The 19,149-nt window shown below is 39.5% G+C and overlaps 1 protein-coding gene and 1 long non-coding RNA gene across 4 annotated transcripts in view; one reads left to right on the top strand and one right to left on the bottom strand.

Annotated features, from left to right (window-relative positions):
• Positions 1-19,149, top strand: part of FREM2 (FRAS1 related extracellular matrix 2) — a 161,651-nt gene that overhangs the window by 134,068 nt on the left and 8,434 nt on the right. The window contains exons 16-22 of one of the 3 annotated variants that reach the window (XR_007473229.1): positions 2,472-2,803; positions 12,736-12,928; positions 14,386-14,490; positions 15,980-16,107; positions 16,206-16,340; positions 17,090-17,230; positions 18,483-18,670. Coding sequence is in view for 1 of the 3 variants with exons in the window: in XM_004282243.3 (XP_004282291.2) it covers positions 2,472-2,803; positions 12,736-12,928; positions 14,386-14,490; positions 15,980-16,107; positions 16,206-16,340; positions 17,090-17,216; positions 18,483-18,670 (1,208 nt within the window). In the remaining 2 variants the exon portion in view is untranslated. Of the gene's footprint in view, positions 1-2,471; positions 2,804-12,735; positions 12,929-14,385; positions 14,491-15,979; positions 16,108-16,205; positions 16,341-17,089; positions 17,231-18,482; positions 18,671-19,149 lie in introns of those variants that run through there. The other 2 variants (XM_004282243.3, XR_004478336.2) reach the window with 2 other exon arrangements.
• LOC125961992 (uncharacterized) lies at positions 11,675-18,579 on the bottom strand. Its single transcript, XR_007473245.1, has 2 exons — positions 18,440-18,579; positions 11,675-11,781 (listed from the first exon to the last, which is right to left on the bottom strand). It is a non-coding gene; the product is annotated as an uncharacterized LOC125961992 (long non-coding RNA).

Below are 19,149 nucleotides of genomic sequence, written 5' to 3'. Positions count from 1 at the left end.
TTTTATACACAGTAGTGTGTATATGTCAATCCCAAGCCAATCTCCTAATTGGTCACTTCCTCCCACGTTTCCCCTTTGGTAACCATAAATTTGATTTCGAGCTCTGTGAGTCTGATTCTGTTTTGTAAATAAGTTCATTCATATCATTTTTTAAATCAGATTCCACATATAAGTGATATTTGTCTTTGTCTGACTTACTTCACTTAGTATGGTAATCTCTAGGTCCATCCAAAGTTTCTGCAAATGGCATTATTGCATTCTTTTCATGGTTGAGTAATATTCCGTTGTGTATATGTACCACATCTTCTATATCCTAGTAAATTTTAACATAACTTTTATACGCACTGGGAAACAAAAAATTCATGTGACTCACGTGATTTCAATATTTGCCTCATTGCGTTGGTCTGGAACCAAACCTGCAATATCTCTGAGGTCTGCCTGTTTTCTGAATGACCAAGCATACAATAAATGCTCAGTTTGCAACTTAAGCTTCAAGTCCTGCTTCTTTTGAGTGTTTCTGTTTTCTTTCTGCCCAGTTTTTTTCTCAAGTCTGACAATTTTGACATTCTTTAAAATTAGATAAATTTCACACATGTCACAACACAGTGAAACAAAGCTTTGGTTAACGTGCTTGCTGTCTTTTATGACACGGCACAGTGTGCCTTCAAAACTCTTGAGCTTGGACTTACAGGAAAGCAATTTGGAATCTCAATCCCTGCCTTCAACACCTATTTGCTTTTCCATATCTGGAGTCTCATAGATCTTTCCCAGTATTTATTGCAACAACTAAGACATTTCCTAGGCATTAAAATAAGGTAAAAAAAAAAAAAGCAATTAACAATGTTAAATTCTGTGTCCATTTTCTCTGGATAGGGAAGTGTGGGCAGAATTTCTGAGTCAGTAACTTTACCCACATTTTATGAACATTTCCTCAGGTACAGAAGACATTTTCAAGTTCTATTCCTCTTAATTCGCTTTATTCCTGAAGTATATTAATATTATTACTTAGTATGTTAGTTATATTTTAAGTACCTAAAGGACAGGAAGCATTAGGCAATATTAGGAACTACAAGGTAGAATTTACCTGCCTTATGGAAAGGACATAATTCTGCTTTGTCTGCTTATTACAAACCCAAATTTATGCTGGTGGGCACAGGTGCACAGAAATCTGCACCTCCTTACTTTACAGTGTAATGTTGGGTCCATGTTTGACCACCCTGCCTTTAGACCCATATGGGAGGTGTGATTCAGATGTGCAGAGGGCAAAAGGGACCATCAGGGAAGGGCAGACCTATAATAGTTCTTCCTAATAGAAAGATTGGTCCCTCGTGCTTCTCCTAGAGCTTGACTTAGCATTTTCTGAAACAGTCGATAGCCGTAGCTCCGCAGAAGCTGACCAGTTCTTTTGCGGGGCCAGAGGATCTAAGAGGGAGAGGTGGAAAAGGTGTCAAGAGAAGGCCCCTTTCACAGTCCTTTTTGCTGCATTGCTTATGCCAGGGCTCAACCAACTGTGTCCCATGGACTGGATCTAGCCTTCTACCTGTTTTTGTATGGTCTGCAAGCTAAAAATGGTTTTCACATTTTTTAATGTTTGGAAGAAACCAAACCTTCTTCTTCTTTGAAAGTAGAATATTTCATGACACATGAAAATTATATAAAATTCTAATCCATTGGCCGTGATTAAGTCTTCTTGCACACAGTTATGTGAATTCCTTTACAAATCATCTGTGGCGGCTCTGGCTCTGCAATGGCAGCTTTGAGCAGTTGCAACAGAGACCTTGTGGCCCACAAATCCTTACAATATTTACAGTTTGGCTCTTTACAGAAGAGGTTTGCCAACTCTTAGCCTATACCGTTTAGTGGTAGTTTTCAAACTTTTTGGTCTGAGGACACCCTCAACATTATTTATGGCCACAAAGACCTTTTGTTTTGTGGGTTATAGCTATAAATATTTACTGGATTTAAAATTGAGGTATTGTTAAATATGTATTTATTCATTAATTTTTAAATAAGAATAAATCTATTACGTGTTAACACGAAAAACATACTTTTAAGAAAAAGAACTACAATTTATAAAGCAAAACAAAAGAGTGGCATAGTTTCACATTTTTGAAAATATCTTTAGTGTCTGGCTTAATAAAAGATAGCTGGATTCTTATGTCTGCTTCTGCATTCAATCCATTGCAATATATGATTTATTTTAGCCTCTGAGAAACTCCACTGTACACTACTGAGAAAATAAGCGTGGAAAAGTCCAATAATACCTTAGAGTCATGAAAATAGCTTTAATGTTATAGATCTCCTGAAATATTCTTGGGATCCTCCGGGGTCCTAAGATACCACTTTTATAATCACTGCTCTGCAGTATTTTATAACACGTGTCTTCTCAAGAGATAAAGAGATTATAAAGTGTTCAAAGGCCTTTGCTGTCAGTAAAAATGGTAACAGTGATTTACAAAAATCCCTTGTAGGCATGCTCCCCGTGATCTCCACCAAGGAGCTCTCCAACTTTGAGCTCACCCTCAGCCCTGATGGCACACGAGTTGGAAACCACAAATGCTCCAACCTCCTGGATTATACTGAAGTAAAGACCCACCACGGGTTCTTGACTGAGGCTACCAAAAATCCAGAAATAATTGGAGAGACGTATCCTTACCAGTACAGCTCATCTATCAGGGGTTCCAATACCTTGCGCTTCTACCGAAATCTGAACCTGGAAGCCTGCTTATGGGAGTTCGTTAGCTACTATGACATGTCAGAGCTGCTCACGGACTGTGGAGGCACCATTGGAACCGATGGACAGGTACGGATGTTTAGCATCTGAGCTTTGGTCACTGGACAGACCGGTTGCTTTTGTTCAGTTACGTAGACTTGGAATAAATCTCAGCTCCAGTCTTCCATCCTGGTGATGTAGGTTATTAGGCAGAAGAAAGAGCAGGTAATTGGCATGAGTGGTATGGAAATCCATGTCTATTTCCAGAACAATGTGTCCAAATCTATGTATTTTTTAGCAGTGGATCAGTAACATTATCTTTGTATTGAAAGGACAGCGTATAGTTATGCTGCAAGCTCCAAATCTACTCTGATGTTAGAAAACTCCAAATACGAATTTCTCTTCGAAGTACACATTCTCATTTCTTGTGTTATGTACAGATGACTGTGATACATCATGAACGATCTCAAATGAGGGTCCTCGGGGTCAGTCTAGTTTTCTCCCTTCTTACTCTCTTTCTTCTTTCCCTGCCTTCTATCTTTCTCTCCTTCTACTCCCATTTCCCCCCGCCTTTTTCTTTCTAGTTTTCTCCCCATTTCCTCCCTATCTGGTCCATTTCTCCATCACTAACATAGTCAAAAGTATTTTCATTTAAAGCTTACTGTTATTTCTACTCTGCAATTACTTATTCTTCTTCATACTACACAGGCAGACATTTACACATAAAATACACACATACACACACACACACACACACACACACACACACACACAATCCCCCCCTATCACCACCATCATCATTGTTGTTAAAATGATGGTGAAGCAAGGTCTCCATTAGCAGTTACAGTAGAGAATCTAAAATATGTAGGGTGTAGCTTAGATTTGTGATGAGTATTTGAATTAAAAGCCATGCTTTGTCCAACTGGATTAAAACAAAGGGCTTATTTACGTAACTTATACATTAAGACGTTGAATGGTACCCAGAAGATGTCTTATCTTTCAAGATTTAGCTGAGGTGAGGCTGGATTTTTTTTTCTGTGCTATATTCCTGTGATGTTAAACTATAAAACAAGTGGTAACAAGAGGAATGTAGACAGTAACTATCAGTTTAATTCCAGAGCAAAGCTGTAAATCTTGACCGGTTCTGCTGGCGTTGATGTCTAATGGCCACATGTTATGTCTGGGAACTGTTGGGCTCCAAGGTAGTGAGACTTTTATCTCTGTCTCCTCTAAAAGCAACAAAATATCCAGAAACTTGCATGAATTACTAAAAATCTCAAGCAAAAACACCAACAGGAAGACAGTGTAGAACAGTGGAAAGAGCCTGCATGTTGGAGTCAAGCGAATGTGGACTTATGTCTGGCTCTGACAGTCTCTAGCTACGTGTTCTTGGGCAGGTTACTTAAACCCTCATAAGTGTTACCTCTTCAAGTCCCTCGTTCCCACCCTGTCTTTGCTACCTGGAAGAAACGTGAAAGAAAAAAGGTCCTATTCTCAGAATAAAGACTCATACTAGCACATCTACTTCAGCCTCTTCCTTTATAGGTCAAATATCTCCATTCCTTTGGCCGTTCCTCCCAGAGCCTGTTTTCAATCCATTATTAAATCATTCCTGTTTTCTTTCTGGATGCTCTTCTCTCAGGATCTTGCTGAAATCACAGGCTCTGTTGGCATAAGCGAAATGGGACATAGTAATAGGATTATATTGTAGTTCTGGGTCTTCTTTGTTAAAAAGCACTTCATCCCATGAAGCGTCTCTGTGGGTCTCGTCTAGTCTGTGGTCACTTTTTAGCCTCAAGAATGTTTTCTATCTTCTCTGCAAATGGCGGTAATTTTCTGTCTTTCATACGTGCAACCCAGACAGGCTTCCCTAGTGCAAACCCTGCACTTATCCTACTTAAGCTTTATCCTACTTAAGCCTATATCTGCCCACTTTTCTGGTGTATCAAGGGCATTTTGAATGCAAATCCGTCTCTCCAGCCAATCCTCACTATAAAATGCTCAGCTAAATTAATTTTACTTCGCTGGAGTTTTAAAATCACTGTTCCTCTATTTAGTTAAGTTCAGTTTTTTTTTTCCCATTACAACTGCTAACTAGAAAAGTTATTACCCTGCTTCCGTAGTTGAGCTATCGACTGTTCTACTCCACTAGGTGAAAACTGGCAACTGCCGGGTTCAGTGAAGTTTTGCCTGCCTGAACACTTTATGTTACTTTCTACTTAGGGAGAATAGAGAGTGCAGTATAAGAATTATTGAACCATCCAGTTCCCAACTGGCTTGTGTTACCTTGAGGCGTAAGATGGCCAGCTGGTTATATGAGTTTCTTCTGAAAGGACTTTTCTGCTTTCGCATTGTTGAAAATAAACGTAGTAACATAAGCATGATGATCAACATAATAGACGTGACCAGATTCAGTGTAAATCATTGAAATTTCAGGTTCTTGTGACAAAATTCTTAAAGCCTCAGTGTAAATGGAATTGCAATAGCATCTAATAAAGTGTGTTCACTCTCAGAGTGAAGCTCAGAGATGGCTATCTCGTTTTCCCCAACTTTCTTGGGTTTGAACTTCTACTTCTCTAGTTATTGAGATCTTCTCCTATATCCTCACCTCCCCTGACACATACATTATTTAAATGTAGGTGAGGGAGAAGAAAATACATATTAAAGTAAAGGAAATATAACTCTTTGAGATATTTTCTTAATTTTCCTCACAAGTTTTAGGTTCTAGAGAAGAGAAAATAATATTACTACTACTACTAATAGTAATAGCTAACATTTATTTAATATTTACTATATGCCTGTCATCGTGTGTAAGTACTTTACATAGTTTCACTAATTCTGTCCTCAAAACAACACTGTGAGACAAATATGAATTTTGTCTCCATTTTTGGAGATGCTGAAGCAAAGAGACTTCAAATAACGTGTCCCAATTCAATTCGTTTGTAAGCCTGTGCTCTTAACCACATCATGATACTTATCTGGACATTTAATTGAGTGAATTAAATGTCATTTAATTGGGCTAATGTGAGGAATGGTTATGGTCACAGATGAAATTGCAAGAAAGGCAAATAAACTTTTTCCTCTGTTCTTTGTACAAGAACAGAAATAACCCCAGTCTATTTGTCCTCTGCCAATTCCATACTGCCCTGGCCAAGCAGCTAATAGATGTGTCTTTCCCTCTTCTGGTCCTTTTCTAGACTTGTTACCTTAGATCAAGGTAATCACCATGCAAACAGATTTTACTAACTGGTAACTGCTTCTGCCAGGAACAACATAATGACAACCCGATTTTTATCTTTAGTGTTCTTAGTAGCTAAAGCTACTGCCTGGAAATATTGCCAGGGCCCTGCATTTTATTTTGTGATTAAAAAGAGGTTTCTCACACACTCTTAAAGATTTCTGCCTTCTCTAACTTCCCATATTCAAATTATTTCACTTGTAACAGAGAGTTACCAAACTGAAGGGATCACCTGAAATATCTAAGATAGTTATCTGTTCACAGCAGATAAGTGAAGTCAATAAATGAAGTTTTATTAAGTTTTATGCAGTTTGACTACAACTAGCTTTAGCTGATATTAAGACCAGTTCTGCTTTTTCCATCTCGTTCGTTGCCCATTCATTCATTAAAGAAATAATCAGTGAACACCTACTCTGTGCCAGGGACCAAATGGGTACCCAGTGAGGACACCAGACACAGACCTTAAACTCCTTCCAAGTCGAATTATAGGAGTCGAATACTTGCTCTTATAAAAGTTAACAATTTTACTTGCCAAGAAGAAGAAACTTGGAATTTCTCTAATGATATTCACCACTAAAATCCCTCCTAATAGTTACTTTCTAAAATGTAAAAACAGATATAGCAGGAAAAGAAAAACAGAGATAAATAAAATAAATTATTCCGCTCCACCTTTTTGTGTGACCTGTATTTTATAAATAAAATTTTAACTTGTTTGGGTACACAATGAAAAACACTTGTGATGCAAAGTAGTCAGTAATGTTAAACTAAGTTTTTAAACTATTGGATATTTTTGGTGATTTTTCTCTTGAAAACAACTTCTCTTAAAACGAAAGAACTTCAGTTCATTTCACCTTTCATCAGCCTGACTATTGATGTTAAAAAGTCAGAATCTTAACTCTCACCTTGCTACGTAAACAGCAACTGGTAACATCATTCAAGGAGCATGACTAAGTTACAAAAATTGAACTCCAATCATATGACATTGTAATTTACTCATGAGAAGACATAGCCTGATTTTGGGAAAGTATACGTATTTTTTCTGAGTTCCTTGGTTAGTGGAATAATTTTCCTTTTTTAAAAAAAACTATGTGTTTGATTTAGAAACATAGACCTTTGGGGCTAGAGTACACTTTAGAAGTCATCTCTTTCCATTCCGTTATTTTCTACTTAGTACACTGATTTACTCTTTTTTTTTTTTTAAAGATGTAAGCCACTCTAAATCATTCTGCAAGAACTGGCAAGAAGAATCCAAAATGTATAACTTTCATGAAGTATGTTGCTTCCTATTGTGTCAAATTTGTCAATTAATATTTTTAGTGGTGTAGGTTTTTTGGTTAATGGAAAGTAAAGATATTACCATGGAAAGCTGGGAAACTAAAAAAGTATAAAAAAGGAATTCACTCATTATCCCACTATCACTGTACACAGACATATTTTCTAGTCTCTTTTCAATATACATACACATTTTTAATAGTAGAAGCAAAATATTATCCAGTCTCTTTTCAATATACATACACATTTTTTTTTTTTTTTTTTTGTGGTACGCGGGCCTCTCACTGTTGTGGCCTCTCCCATTGCGGAGCACAGGCTCCGGACGCGCAGGCTCAGCGGCCATGGCTCACGGGCCCAGCCGCTCCGCGGCATGTGGGATCCTCCCGGACCGGGGCACGAACCCGTGTCCCCTGCATCGGCAGGCGGACTCTCAACCACTGCGCCACCAGGGAAGCCCCCCGCATTTTTAATAGTAGCAGCATAATATTATCCATACCATTTTGTAGACTGCTTTTTAACTTAACATATTGTGATTCTTTTCCCATGACAAGGAAAATTCTTCACATAAATGATTTTTGATTACTACATATTTCACCTTGTTGCTGTGCCATCATAATTATTTAAATATTCTTCTATTACTGGTCATTTAGATTATTTATAATCCTATACTGTAAATATCCCATAGAGTTGTCCTTAATCCTAAAGAATTTGTGGACCAGTATTGACCCTCCCTCATTCCAAGGTCCCTTGTGCATCTCTGATATCACAGCCCTTCAGAAAGGCTTGTAACTGGAAAGAAGCCAAAGTTTCCTTCCAGACGTTCCTGGATGTGTAGACTGCTATTACGCAGAGACCTTGGCTAAGAATTCTAACTTGTTAAAACAATGTCTTCCACTGAGTCGCTAAGTACACACTTTACTGAGACTTCAAGCTATTGAGATCTATTAGCCTTCTTTACACATTCACAAACACCACCGTCTTGATGATATAGACATGCATCTGGCAACAAAAGCAGCAACAGAAAGAAATTCCAGCCAATGGGAAATCCCCACCAGTGGTTGTCCTCAGATAAGGTTCTAATGGCTCTGGCTCAGTTTTCAGTCTTTGAAGTAAGCACAAATCACTTGTCCTGCGTAAAGTAGGGTAGCTGCATGACTATCAAAGATTTTGAAATGATTGTTGTTTTCAATATATGTGGTCTAATTGAAAGACCTTGAGTAGAAGAGTCTAATCTGTGCTGTCCAATATGGTAGCCGTTAGCCATGTGTAGCCACTGAGCATTTAAAATGGGGCTGGTCCGAATTGGGATATGCTGTGCATGTTAAATACATACCAGATTTCAAAGACTTAATACAGGGGCTTCCCTGGTGGCGCAGTGGTTGGGAGACCACCTGCCTATGCAGGGGACACGGGTTCGTGCCCCGGTCCGGGAAGATCCCACATGCCGTGGAGCGGCTGGGCCAGCCATGGCCGCTGAGCCTGCGCGTCCGGAGCCTGTGTTCCGCAACGGGAGAGGCCACAACAGCGAGAGGCCCGCATACCGCAAAAAAAAAAAAAAAAAAAACACTTAGTACAAAAAAAAAAAGAATGTAAAATATTGCATTCTATTTATTTCATATTGATGGCATATTAAAATGCAATATGTTTGACATATTAGGTTAAGTAAACTTGTTAAAATTGGTTTCACATGCTTCTCTTTACTTTTTGAAATATGGCTACTGGAAGATTTAAAATTACATGTGTGGCTCACGTTATGATCCCATTGAACAGTGCTGGTCTAGATACTTGAGTATCAGTCCTGAATGTACTGAATAATCTTGGGCAAGCCAATTACCTTCTCTGTGGCTTAAGTTCAACACGTGTAAAATAGTGCCTTGCTCAAGTGAAAGCTGCAAAGGGGCAAAGTAAATCTGGATTAGTTTTTATTAGTTACATACCTCTATTGCTTACTTCTATAAGAATTTTTAAATATCTATAAGATAATATGTAAATTGAATAGCTTCAGCTACAAGTCCAAAATAAGTGAGGAATTAAAACTACTTGCAGGGCTTCCCTGGTGGCGCAGTGGTTGAGAGTCCACCTGCCGATGCAGGGGACACGGGTTCGTGCCCCGGTCCGGGAAGATCCCACATGCCGCGGAGCGGTTGGGCCCGTGAGCCATGGCCGCTGAGCCTGCGTGTCTGGAGCCTGTGCTCCACAATGGGGGAGGCCACAACAGTGAGAGGCCCGCGTACAGCAAAAAAAAAAAAAAAAAAAAAAAAAAACTACTTGCAGTTTGGGCTTCCCTGGTGGTGCAGTGGTTAAGAACCTGCCTGCCAATGCAAGGGACACGGGTTTGAGCCCTGGCCCGGGAGGATCCCACATGCCGCGGAGCAACGAAGCCCGTGCGCCACAACTACTGCGCCTGCGCTCTAGAGCCCGCAAGCCACAGCTACTGAAGCCCGCGCGCCTAGACCCCGCGCTCCGCAACAAGAGAAGCCACCGCAAAGAGAAGCCCGCACACCGCAACGAAGAGTAGCCCCAGCTGACCGCAACTAGAGAAAGCCCGGGCGTAGCAACGAAGACCCAAAAGCAGCCAAAAATAAAATTAAAACAAAAAACTGCAATTTTCCTCAACAATAGTTTCCACCTTGGGCAGCACTGTGAATGTAATTTTTCTCTTGGGGTACTCTTCTTTCTTCCTATTCTTCCCCTTTTCTACCATCTAACACAGATCAGCAGACTTTCTCTTGTCCCTTCAACAGGCAATATCTCCCCAAATATAAACCTGCTGCCCATCATTAGTCACTTACTAGTAGTGATAGAAATTTATATCAGTATGGTACCTTTCACAGGTCATTTGCACTTTCCCTTTAAATATGGAATTTGAACTATTGTTTGCCTTTGTTGAAGAAACAAATCAGTAAGGATGTGTAAACTCACTCATCATGTCAGTTTCTTTAAGAGCAGTATACCAGATTTAACATACATTTCTTTCAGTATAAACAAATACTTTTAAAAGTCCTGTGGAATAGGCTGAAAGAAAATGAAGGGTTCATTACGATGGCATCTAAAGCAGGGGTTCCCCACCGGTACCGTTAGGAACCCGGCCACACAGCAGTAGGTGATCGGCCGGGCAGGCGAGCGAGGCTTCATCTCCTCCCCACCGCTCGCATTACCGCCAGAGCCATCCCCCCGCGCCCCCCCTTCCGAGGAAAAATTGCCTTCCACGCAACCGGTCCCTGGTGCCAAAAAGGTTGGGGACCGCTGTAGAGGTTACATTGATTGCACTGTGTTCTTCAATTTTACAGGAACGAACAGGTAAGTGACCTGGGTGATCTGCCTAGTCCCATTTAGGCTCCAATTCCTTTAGACAGAGATTCTAAGTAGACAAAAAGACCTGGCTGTGGTGAACAAGAAAATGCAATAAGATGCCGATTCCATGTCCAGAAATGATCAAACTCTAGGTTACCAGGAGGATCAAATGAAATCACGTAAGAATTCGTCAGGGAGCCAAGTAACTTGTTCCTAGGATGTGAATGTTAATAGTCCTCTCCAAAATAGCACACTCAGTAACATCTGATGGATAGAATGTAATGTTGGCAAAATTATTTTTAGCACCTAGAAAGTTTAATTGGAAATCCATGTCTACAGCCTATTCTTTAATGAGTGTTTATTAAAATCACAGGATGAAATAGTCATCTTAATTACCAGTGGCATATGGATTGACAATTACTCTCCATTACACTGTCAGGGTGTCAAAACTGCACTTCAAGATCCCTTCCTCAATGACTGCAGGAATAGCTATCCTTAGAAACTGCTATCTCAGAGGACTTCAGTGCAAAGGCGCCTCTCCTGCCGACCACGTTAGGAGATGATGAGTGTTAGCTACTACACAGCTGAGAATCATAATTTGCTTGGTGGATGGTTTTCTTTCGATACATTTTTGTTGGTGATTCAGGTTGTCATTTTGGTGATTCGAGGAGTTTACTTTTAACCCCATGACAAAATGATAAATAAGAGCTATCATGTTTTAGATTATTCAGTAACTCACATGTATGATTCCTGTTGCCACCTCAGGGTGGAAGGAGAAATAGACCTATCAGAAAACCTGACTCAAACTTGTAAGCAGTATGATGTGACCTCAGCCCATTTCCTCTTGTGTAAAAGAAGATAGTTGTATTTTCCCTGCTATTCTGCCGCGCTATTCTGAGAATTAAGGATGATAACCTTTGTTAGGTGATCTTAAGACCACCCTCAGCTTGGTTTGGAATACGATAAAGTGTAAAAGAGTAGTAAAAGCATGGGCCAAAGGCTGGGGTCTATTATTGGCAGGGCTACAACAGAAGGAAGTGGGAAATTTGCTTTATTTCTTTGAGTCTTAACTTTCCTCTCTCTCTCTCTTTCTATCCTTCATCTCTCTATCCATTCATTCAATCATCCACACATACATATAAATATAACTATGGGGAAGAATGAAAACATTGAGTAGCATTATTTGTGAACTTAACACGATGTCTGAAAAGTGGTAGATGCTCAATAAATAATTATTAGCTTATCCTCCATGACCCCAGTCCACCTGCAAAATACAAAAGAAGAAAGTATAAATTGTAAGAAGACACTTCAACTAATTATTTTTGAGCCATCTTAAATATTACATGGAATCTTAAATGTTACATGTCACTACTAAATATGTTTGCTTTCAGGTCTTTGCTGCTTTATTTCCTCTTCCTCTATATAATAACTTAAAAGTAACTTATAGCACTGTTATTCATAATAGGCAAAAGGTGGATATAACCCAAATGTTCATCAGCTGATGAATGGATAAATAAAATGTGGTATATGCATACAGTGGGATGCTATTCAGTAATAGAAGTATTGAAACATGCTACACTACGGATGAACCTTGAAAACATTATGCTAAGTGAAGGAAGCCTGTCACAAAAGACCATATGTTGTGTGATTCCATTTATGTAAAATGTTCTGAATAGGCAAATGCCTAGAGACAGAAAGTAGGCTAGTGATTGCCAGGGACTGGGGAGGGAGGATGGAATAAGGGGATGACTGATAATGGAGATGGAATTTCTCTTGGAAGTGATGAAAATGTCCTAAAACATTGCGGTGAAATGTTTGCGGTGATTGCGGTGAAAGTTGCACAACTCCCTGAATATATTAAATAACATTGATTTGTCCACTTGAAATAGGTGAGTTACATGGTATATGAACTATATCTTAATAAAGCTGCTACAAAAAAAAAAAGCACTGTTTTAGTATGCTCAAAATAATGTACTTTAGCTTAAAGATTTCTGCTGCCTATCCTTTGCTGCAAAGGAAAGTAGTAGAGTAATAACTATTTAATTACTCCCAAATTAAGTGAGCGGGACAGTAGTGTTATAAATGCTGTCATTTCCTTTCCTCAATGATTAACTCAAAACCTTCAGATAAGTGAAAGGAGAAAATGGCTTGCACAAAATTAAGCTGGTTTCATTAGCAACACTGAATCGTGTTGATAGATATAATTTTATTGTTTTAGGTCCTAAACCTAGTGCAGTCCTATGTGACTCTTCGAGTCCCTCTGTATGTTTCCTACGTGTTCCATTCCCCCGTTGGGGTAGGAGGCTGGCAGCATTTTGACTTGAAGTCAGAGCTTCGTCTAACTTTCGTGTATGACACTGCCATCTTGTGGACTGATGGAATTGTCAGCCCCCCAGAAGCTGAACTCCAAGGTGAGCTAACAGAGACTTGGAAAGCTAGTTTTCTTACCTATTTGAATGACTTAAGAGAAATTTTTACTGCAGCTAAAAATAATAGAAGCATCTTTCAATGTATTTTATTTTTATAGTCAATATTTTCAAATCATTTCTGTCATGGAAAAACTTCTTTAAATTATATCAATGCATCAAATTTTGCATGATACGTGACTGTTAAATATAATGTCCATTTTAGGCGATTAATCATTCATGTGTTACTCAACACAATCTCTCTCTCTCTAGATTTTAGAAGATGGATAGGGAAAAGTTCCAACTGAAAGTAAGGAATGAACCCCAAAGAAAAAGTTACACATTTTTGTTTATGAAAATGGGAGATGCATTTTAAAGCCCAGTATAAACTGTGTCCTGGATTCTAGTTCTGGGTCTATAGCTAACTAACTGTGTGATCTCAAACATGTTGCTTGACCTTTGGCAGTCAGTTTCTTATGAAAGATAGACTAGACTTCTAATTTTCTTTCAGTTAAAAAATTCTATTATTCTATAATACTTTAGCTGAATGTCTTGGAACAGTGGTGGTACGTGCCACTACAATTTGGGCCCCCAAATCATCTGCATAACTTTGTTTCAGTCTTGATGTCAGAATCATAATTCAAAGTCCACAAGCATGAAGCTAATGAATCCATTAGTAGAATTAGTGCTGTTTCTTTTCAGGCACATACTGCTGTTCAGGCTCCACGCATGTCTAACCATCATTACTTCTTACGAGCCAGAGGGAAAATTCGGTTGATAGGACATCTCAAAGTGTGTTGTCTTAAACAGATTAAAATTACCTTAAAGCTATGTGAAAGGTAATATGATCACCCTAAGTAATCAGTCTAGATCATTTCAAATGTTTTAATTCCATATCTTGCCTTAGGAAATGTATATTAAGGGAATCTTAATGCAGATCCATCTCTTGGTTCTCAACTTCTACATAAGGATCTCATGTTTCCTTCTTCTATCTGTAGCCAACTTTGGTCACCTTGCTAAATTTCTTGGGGAAGTTTTGGAGTTTTCATTAAGCCTATAACATTTGGAATTACTCTGGAGAGCACAAACCTGTTTCCACCTACATGTCCAAATCTTCAAAATTTGACCAGTTCCTCCTGTCCCTCAATTTACAGCTTAATTTCTATGGACTAAAGCTTTAAGAAATATCTTGGCCTATTGTAATCACTCTGTATATTTCATATGGACCTCATTCATGTGACCTTATTCTATTCTGCCTGCCTTCTAGACAGCTTTTCCTGTTAGAAAACAAAACAAAATAAGAATATTTCTGCCTCTCTGATCACTCAGAATTTTTCTGGTAATACCTTTTGGCTAGAATGCTTAAAGATGAGAGGAACCTGAATTTGGCTTTGGAAGAAACCCCAGACATTAGGAGTCCTTGGTCACCAATATTCCCACTCTTGTGTCCCATCCCATCATAGGTTCTCTCTACCCAACCAGCATGCGCATCGGTGAAGAGGGGCGTTTGGTCGTGAACTTCAAGACAGAGGCTCAGTTCCATGGCTTGTTTGTGCTGTCACATCCCGGTAAGCCCCATTACCCTTAAATAGCCGCTCCCCACACAACAAGGACATACTTGTTCCATATTTGCACACGTTCCAGCATGCTTCCTTATGAGCTTTGAAGCCCTTAATTTCAAACGAACCATGTATGGACAAATATCTACATGAGGGCTTGGTCATTGCTCAGCTACGTCTTATAAGCTACAAAATCATCACTGTAGAATTTTAGAGAAAATACCAAATGGTTGAAGTAAATTTAAAAGAAAACTCTAGTTGGAGTTCCCTGGTGGCCTAGTGGTTAGGATTCCGCGCTTTCACTGCCGTGACCTGGGATCAGTCCCTGTTCAGGCAACTCAGATCCTGCAAGCCGTGCAGCGTGGCCAAAAAAATAAAGAAAGAAAAGAAAACTCTACTGAGTTAATTTAAAGAGTTTTCCTTTAGATTGAGAACATAGCCACAACATTCCCATTCTCTACTTCAAATGTGTTGTCCAAAAATTTGAATTTTAGGTCATTTGTTCAGCGAGCACAGCTCTTTTCTAGGTACTGTAAGAAACCTTTATAATGGAGACAGAAGTACCACTTCACTATTACACTTGTTTCAGACACGTTAGCTAATTATCTTAAGTGTTAGCTATGTAATTTTACTAACCTGATGAATTGTGCTGTGAATGTCAATAATGTGGCAGTCACTAATGTCCCGCGTCTAAGCTTTTATAAAAAATTTCATTTCATTAGAAATAATTCTTTATGTGACTTCGCATTACTAAACTGGTTTGCACATCTTACTGGTGTGCCAACTCATGTCAGATTGGAAGAGGGAAATAACTCACGCGCTGTCTTCTGTGTCCTTCTTTTTTCTGCGTCGGACGGAGAGAATAAGGTTGAAAATTCGGGAAGAGAAAGACAGTTTGCTGTATTTTTGTGAGTCTGAGCTCTGAAATACAGAACCAAAAAGAATCATTTTGCTTTATTGTAATTGACTGTTCTGGAAAATGAGGATTTCCTGGTCTTTACAGTTCCCTTCCACGTGTCTACCTTTCTATTAGACTGAATCTTTGTTTAGATATGATTGAGGCAATCTAATTAAAATTGGACTCCATGTATAAATTGGGTGTGCCTGGCTCTGTGGGAGCAAATAGCCCGAGGTTCTGTTCACAGCTTCAGTGCATAGTGAGCCTTTATGGAACGGCTGTGCCTCCCTGGAAAGTAGCCCTGAACTATGTGAGCATTTCTGTACGATTAGTTTTTGGCAGCATTATGTAGAGTGGAAAAAGCACTGCATTAGGAATCAAAGGCACACAGCCCAGCTGTTTGATCCCGGGAGAGTCACACAATCACTCGCAGCCCAGTTTCTTTAACTGCAAAATGAGGATTATTATACCAACCCTGCTACTTTGCAGGCTTATTATAAGAATACATGCAAATAAGGGAGCATAAGGCACTTTGAAAACTCCAAACCGTTATGCACTCTTTTAACCACTAGACCATTATTGTTCTTGGCATTTTTCTAGCGGCCTTCACCAGCTCCATGATCATGTCAGTTGATCACCCAGGTCTGATGTTTTCCTTGCGTCTCATAAGGAGTGAACCAACCTATAACCAGCCAGTCCAGCAATGGAGCTTTGTATCTGACTTTGCAGTAAGTGACTAAGGCTCTTAATTTTCCCTTGCTGCTGCCTTTGACTACATCTCAGCTTTTTAAATGAAAAACACGAATGTCGTCTCTGCTCCTTAAAGGTACGTGACTACTCGGGGACGTATACTGTAAAACTGCTGCCGTGCACCACTCCGTCACACCAGGAGTACCGCCTGCCAGTCCACTGCAACCCCAGAGAGCCTATCACTTTTGACCTTGACATCCGATTCCAACAGGTGTGTCTCATAGAATCTTCTCCCACGTAGAAGCCCACTTGGTTAAAGTCATAGTTTACTTTTATCAGTAAAAAAGAAATTTTTTTCTCACCCAATGACTTCAATTCTTACATGCTGAGAAAAAAAAGGAAGTCAGGCAGGAAGGGAACAAGGGAGGAGGAAAGAAGAAAGAATTGCCCTTTATCCCTTGTGGGTTCGGTATATAAAATCCACAGGTTAAGAGTATGCAAGGGTTATTTTTTTTCTTATGGGATCTGATCTCCTCCTGGAGTTTGCTGCCTTGGAGATTTGAGAATTTTCCCCAGAGTTCTGTACTTCTTCATCTTGTCCTTGATCATCAAGGAGAATAAATATCCTGTAGTTCATGCCACCTCAGAGTGCCTAATTGCCAGTATGTATTAAAAGAAATGTGATGGCATCTTTTGCCCAAGAACTCTTACTAAATGTTGGCCTTCCACTGTTTACAAGTCCCTTGTACATTTCAGTAAACCAGTGGAAAGGAGCTCAAGCAATGCTAGTTAGTCCCATTCGAAAAATGATGTAACCTTGACAGTTTTGTCTTCTTAAGAAGAACAAAGTCAGTGTTACAATTCCCTAAGAAGGTGGTTTGGCTGGACATGAAAATTTCCGTGCAGTGTTTACCATTCTTTATGTCAGCGTACAATGCATGTGTGTATCTGCAAATAATGTGTTTGTGCACCACCAGAACCATCAACAACACATAAAAGGGGCTTTACACTTGGTTTTAGGTCAGTGATCCAGTGGCAGCTGAGTTTAGCTTGAACACGCAAATGTACCTACTCTCCAAGAAGAGTCTCTGGTTGTCTGATGGATCCATGGGATTTGGACAAGAGAGTGACGTTGCCTTTGCAGAAGGTATCACTTTACACGTGAGACGCCTGCTCATCTGTTTGCCATTATATCTGTCGTCCTTTATTGGGATTGTGTTTGAGGGGGACAATTATAACCTCCTTTACGGTCTTGAGATTATAACTGGGTCTTTATCATTTTGGCAGGGAGGGGTCACTGAAATTGGGTATATGTTACAGGATGGTTTTTATTCTGGGGAAGTTAACCTCTATTTCCCTTATCTAAATGACTTTTGAAACAAGTCTGGATTTTTTTCCTTGAATTTTTTTTTTCAATTTGCATACACACCAATACTGCAGCTCCATGAGAATATATAGTTCATGGGCAAGGGTTGTGCCTGTCTTGTTTAGTGGTATATTCCCAGAACCTAGCAAAATACCTAGTACACATGGTAGGTGTTCAGTAGTAGCTGTGAAAGAGATGATGAAATACAAGGGAGTTTCCTTAAACCCTCTTTCAAAATCAAATAAGCTGGGTTTGGGGAGGGAAGGATTAAGAGTTTGGGATTAGCAGATGCAAACTAGTATATACCGAATGGATAAACAACAAGGTCCTACTGTATAGCACAGGGAACTATATTCAATATCCTGTGATAAACCATAATGGAACAGAATATGAAAAAGAATATATATATATATATATATATATATATATATGTATAACTGAGTCACTTTGCTGTACAGCAGAAATTAACACATTGTAAATCAACTATACTTCAGTAAAATTTTTTTTAATTTAAAAATCAAATAAAGTTAATTCAGCTTTTTATTGATGTTTTCTCTTTAGTGTTATTCTGTAATGATTTGCCTATATCTTGGCAACTAATATACTTATGTAAACTGGACTTTAACCACAATGGGATGTTATGAATGTTGAATTATAGGCCAATGGGAGGGAGACACAAGAGGGAGGAGATATGGGGATACATGTATACGTATAGCTGACTCGCTTTGTTATAAAGCAGAAAAAAGTTATGTCTGGAAAAAAAAAAAAAATGATAGGCCAAGCCTTGAGGTTATTCCCACTACAGGCGGAGCACGCCGAGGGTCAGTAAATCTCCAGTACCTGTGGTCGTCTGCAAAGTGGCCTCATCTGAGGCCTGGGAGCGGACCAGATCCTGAAGCTAACGCAAAAAGGGCTTCGACATGTGATGCCAGATTGGGAAGAGAAGGAAATGCTTTCTAGTGTCATTATGGTCACCAACTGTTTGCAGTGTCACATAGACATACCTTATCACTTAACAGAAGTAACATTTCCACGTCTCTGTTTCAGGCGATACGATTTATGGTCGGGTCATGGTGGATCCTGTCCAGAATCTGGGCGATTCCTTCTACTGCAGCATTGAGAAGGTGTTCCTGTGCACCGGGGCGGACGGCTACGTTCCCAAGTACAATCCACAGGATGCAGAATACGGCTGCTTGGCTGACTCTCCTTCACTCTTATATAGATTTAAAATTGTGGTAAGTGCTTTGGCCCAAACAGTGAACTGGGTAGATACTCAAAGCTAATGGTTTTTGTCTTCTGTTTTAAAACAACAGCATCTTTTTAAAGGAAACGAAACGGTGGCATTTTATGGTACAGTAAGTCCCCTACATATGAATGAGTTCTGTTCCAAAAGCGCATTCGTGAGTCCAATTTGTTCGTAAGTCCAACAAAGTTAGCCTAGATGCCCAACTGACACAATCAGCTATACTGTAGCCGCTACGTCACTGCTGTTTTTACGCTTGTTTCTGGACATCCTGGGCTTGAAATAAAGATACTGTACTACCGCACTCTATACAGTACTGTACAGTAAAGTACACGAAAGCACAACCACTTGTAGAGGATGCAAGCACATGACAATGTACCCCAGAGACGTGAACTAATTTATGTGATTGGACACGCGAATGCACGTTTGCATCTTTGAAAGTTCGCAACTTGAAGGTTCATGTGTAGGGGA

Source organism: Orcinus orca, chromosome 18 (genome assembly GCF_937001465.1).
Source record: "Orcinus orca chromosome 18, mOrcOrc1.1, whole genome shotgun sequence".
NCBI classification, from domain to species: Eukaryota; Metazoa; Chordata; class Mammalia; order Artiodactyla; family Delphinidae; genus Orcinus; species Orcinus orca.
The sequence above is the reverse complement of the archived record's forward strand: the minus strand, read 5'-3'. Positions and strand labels throughout refer to the sequence as shown.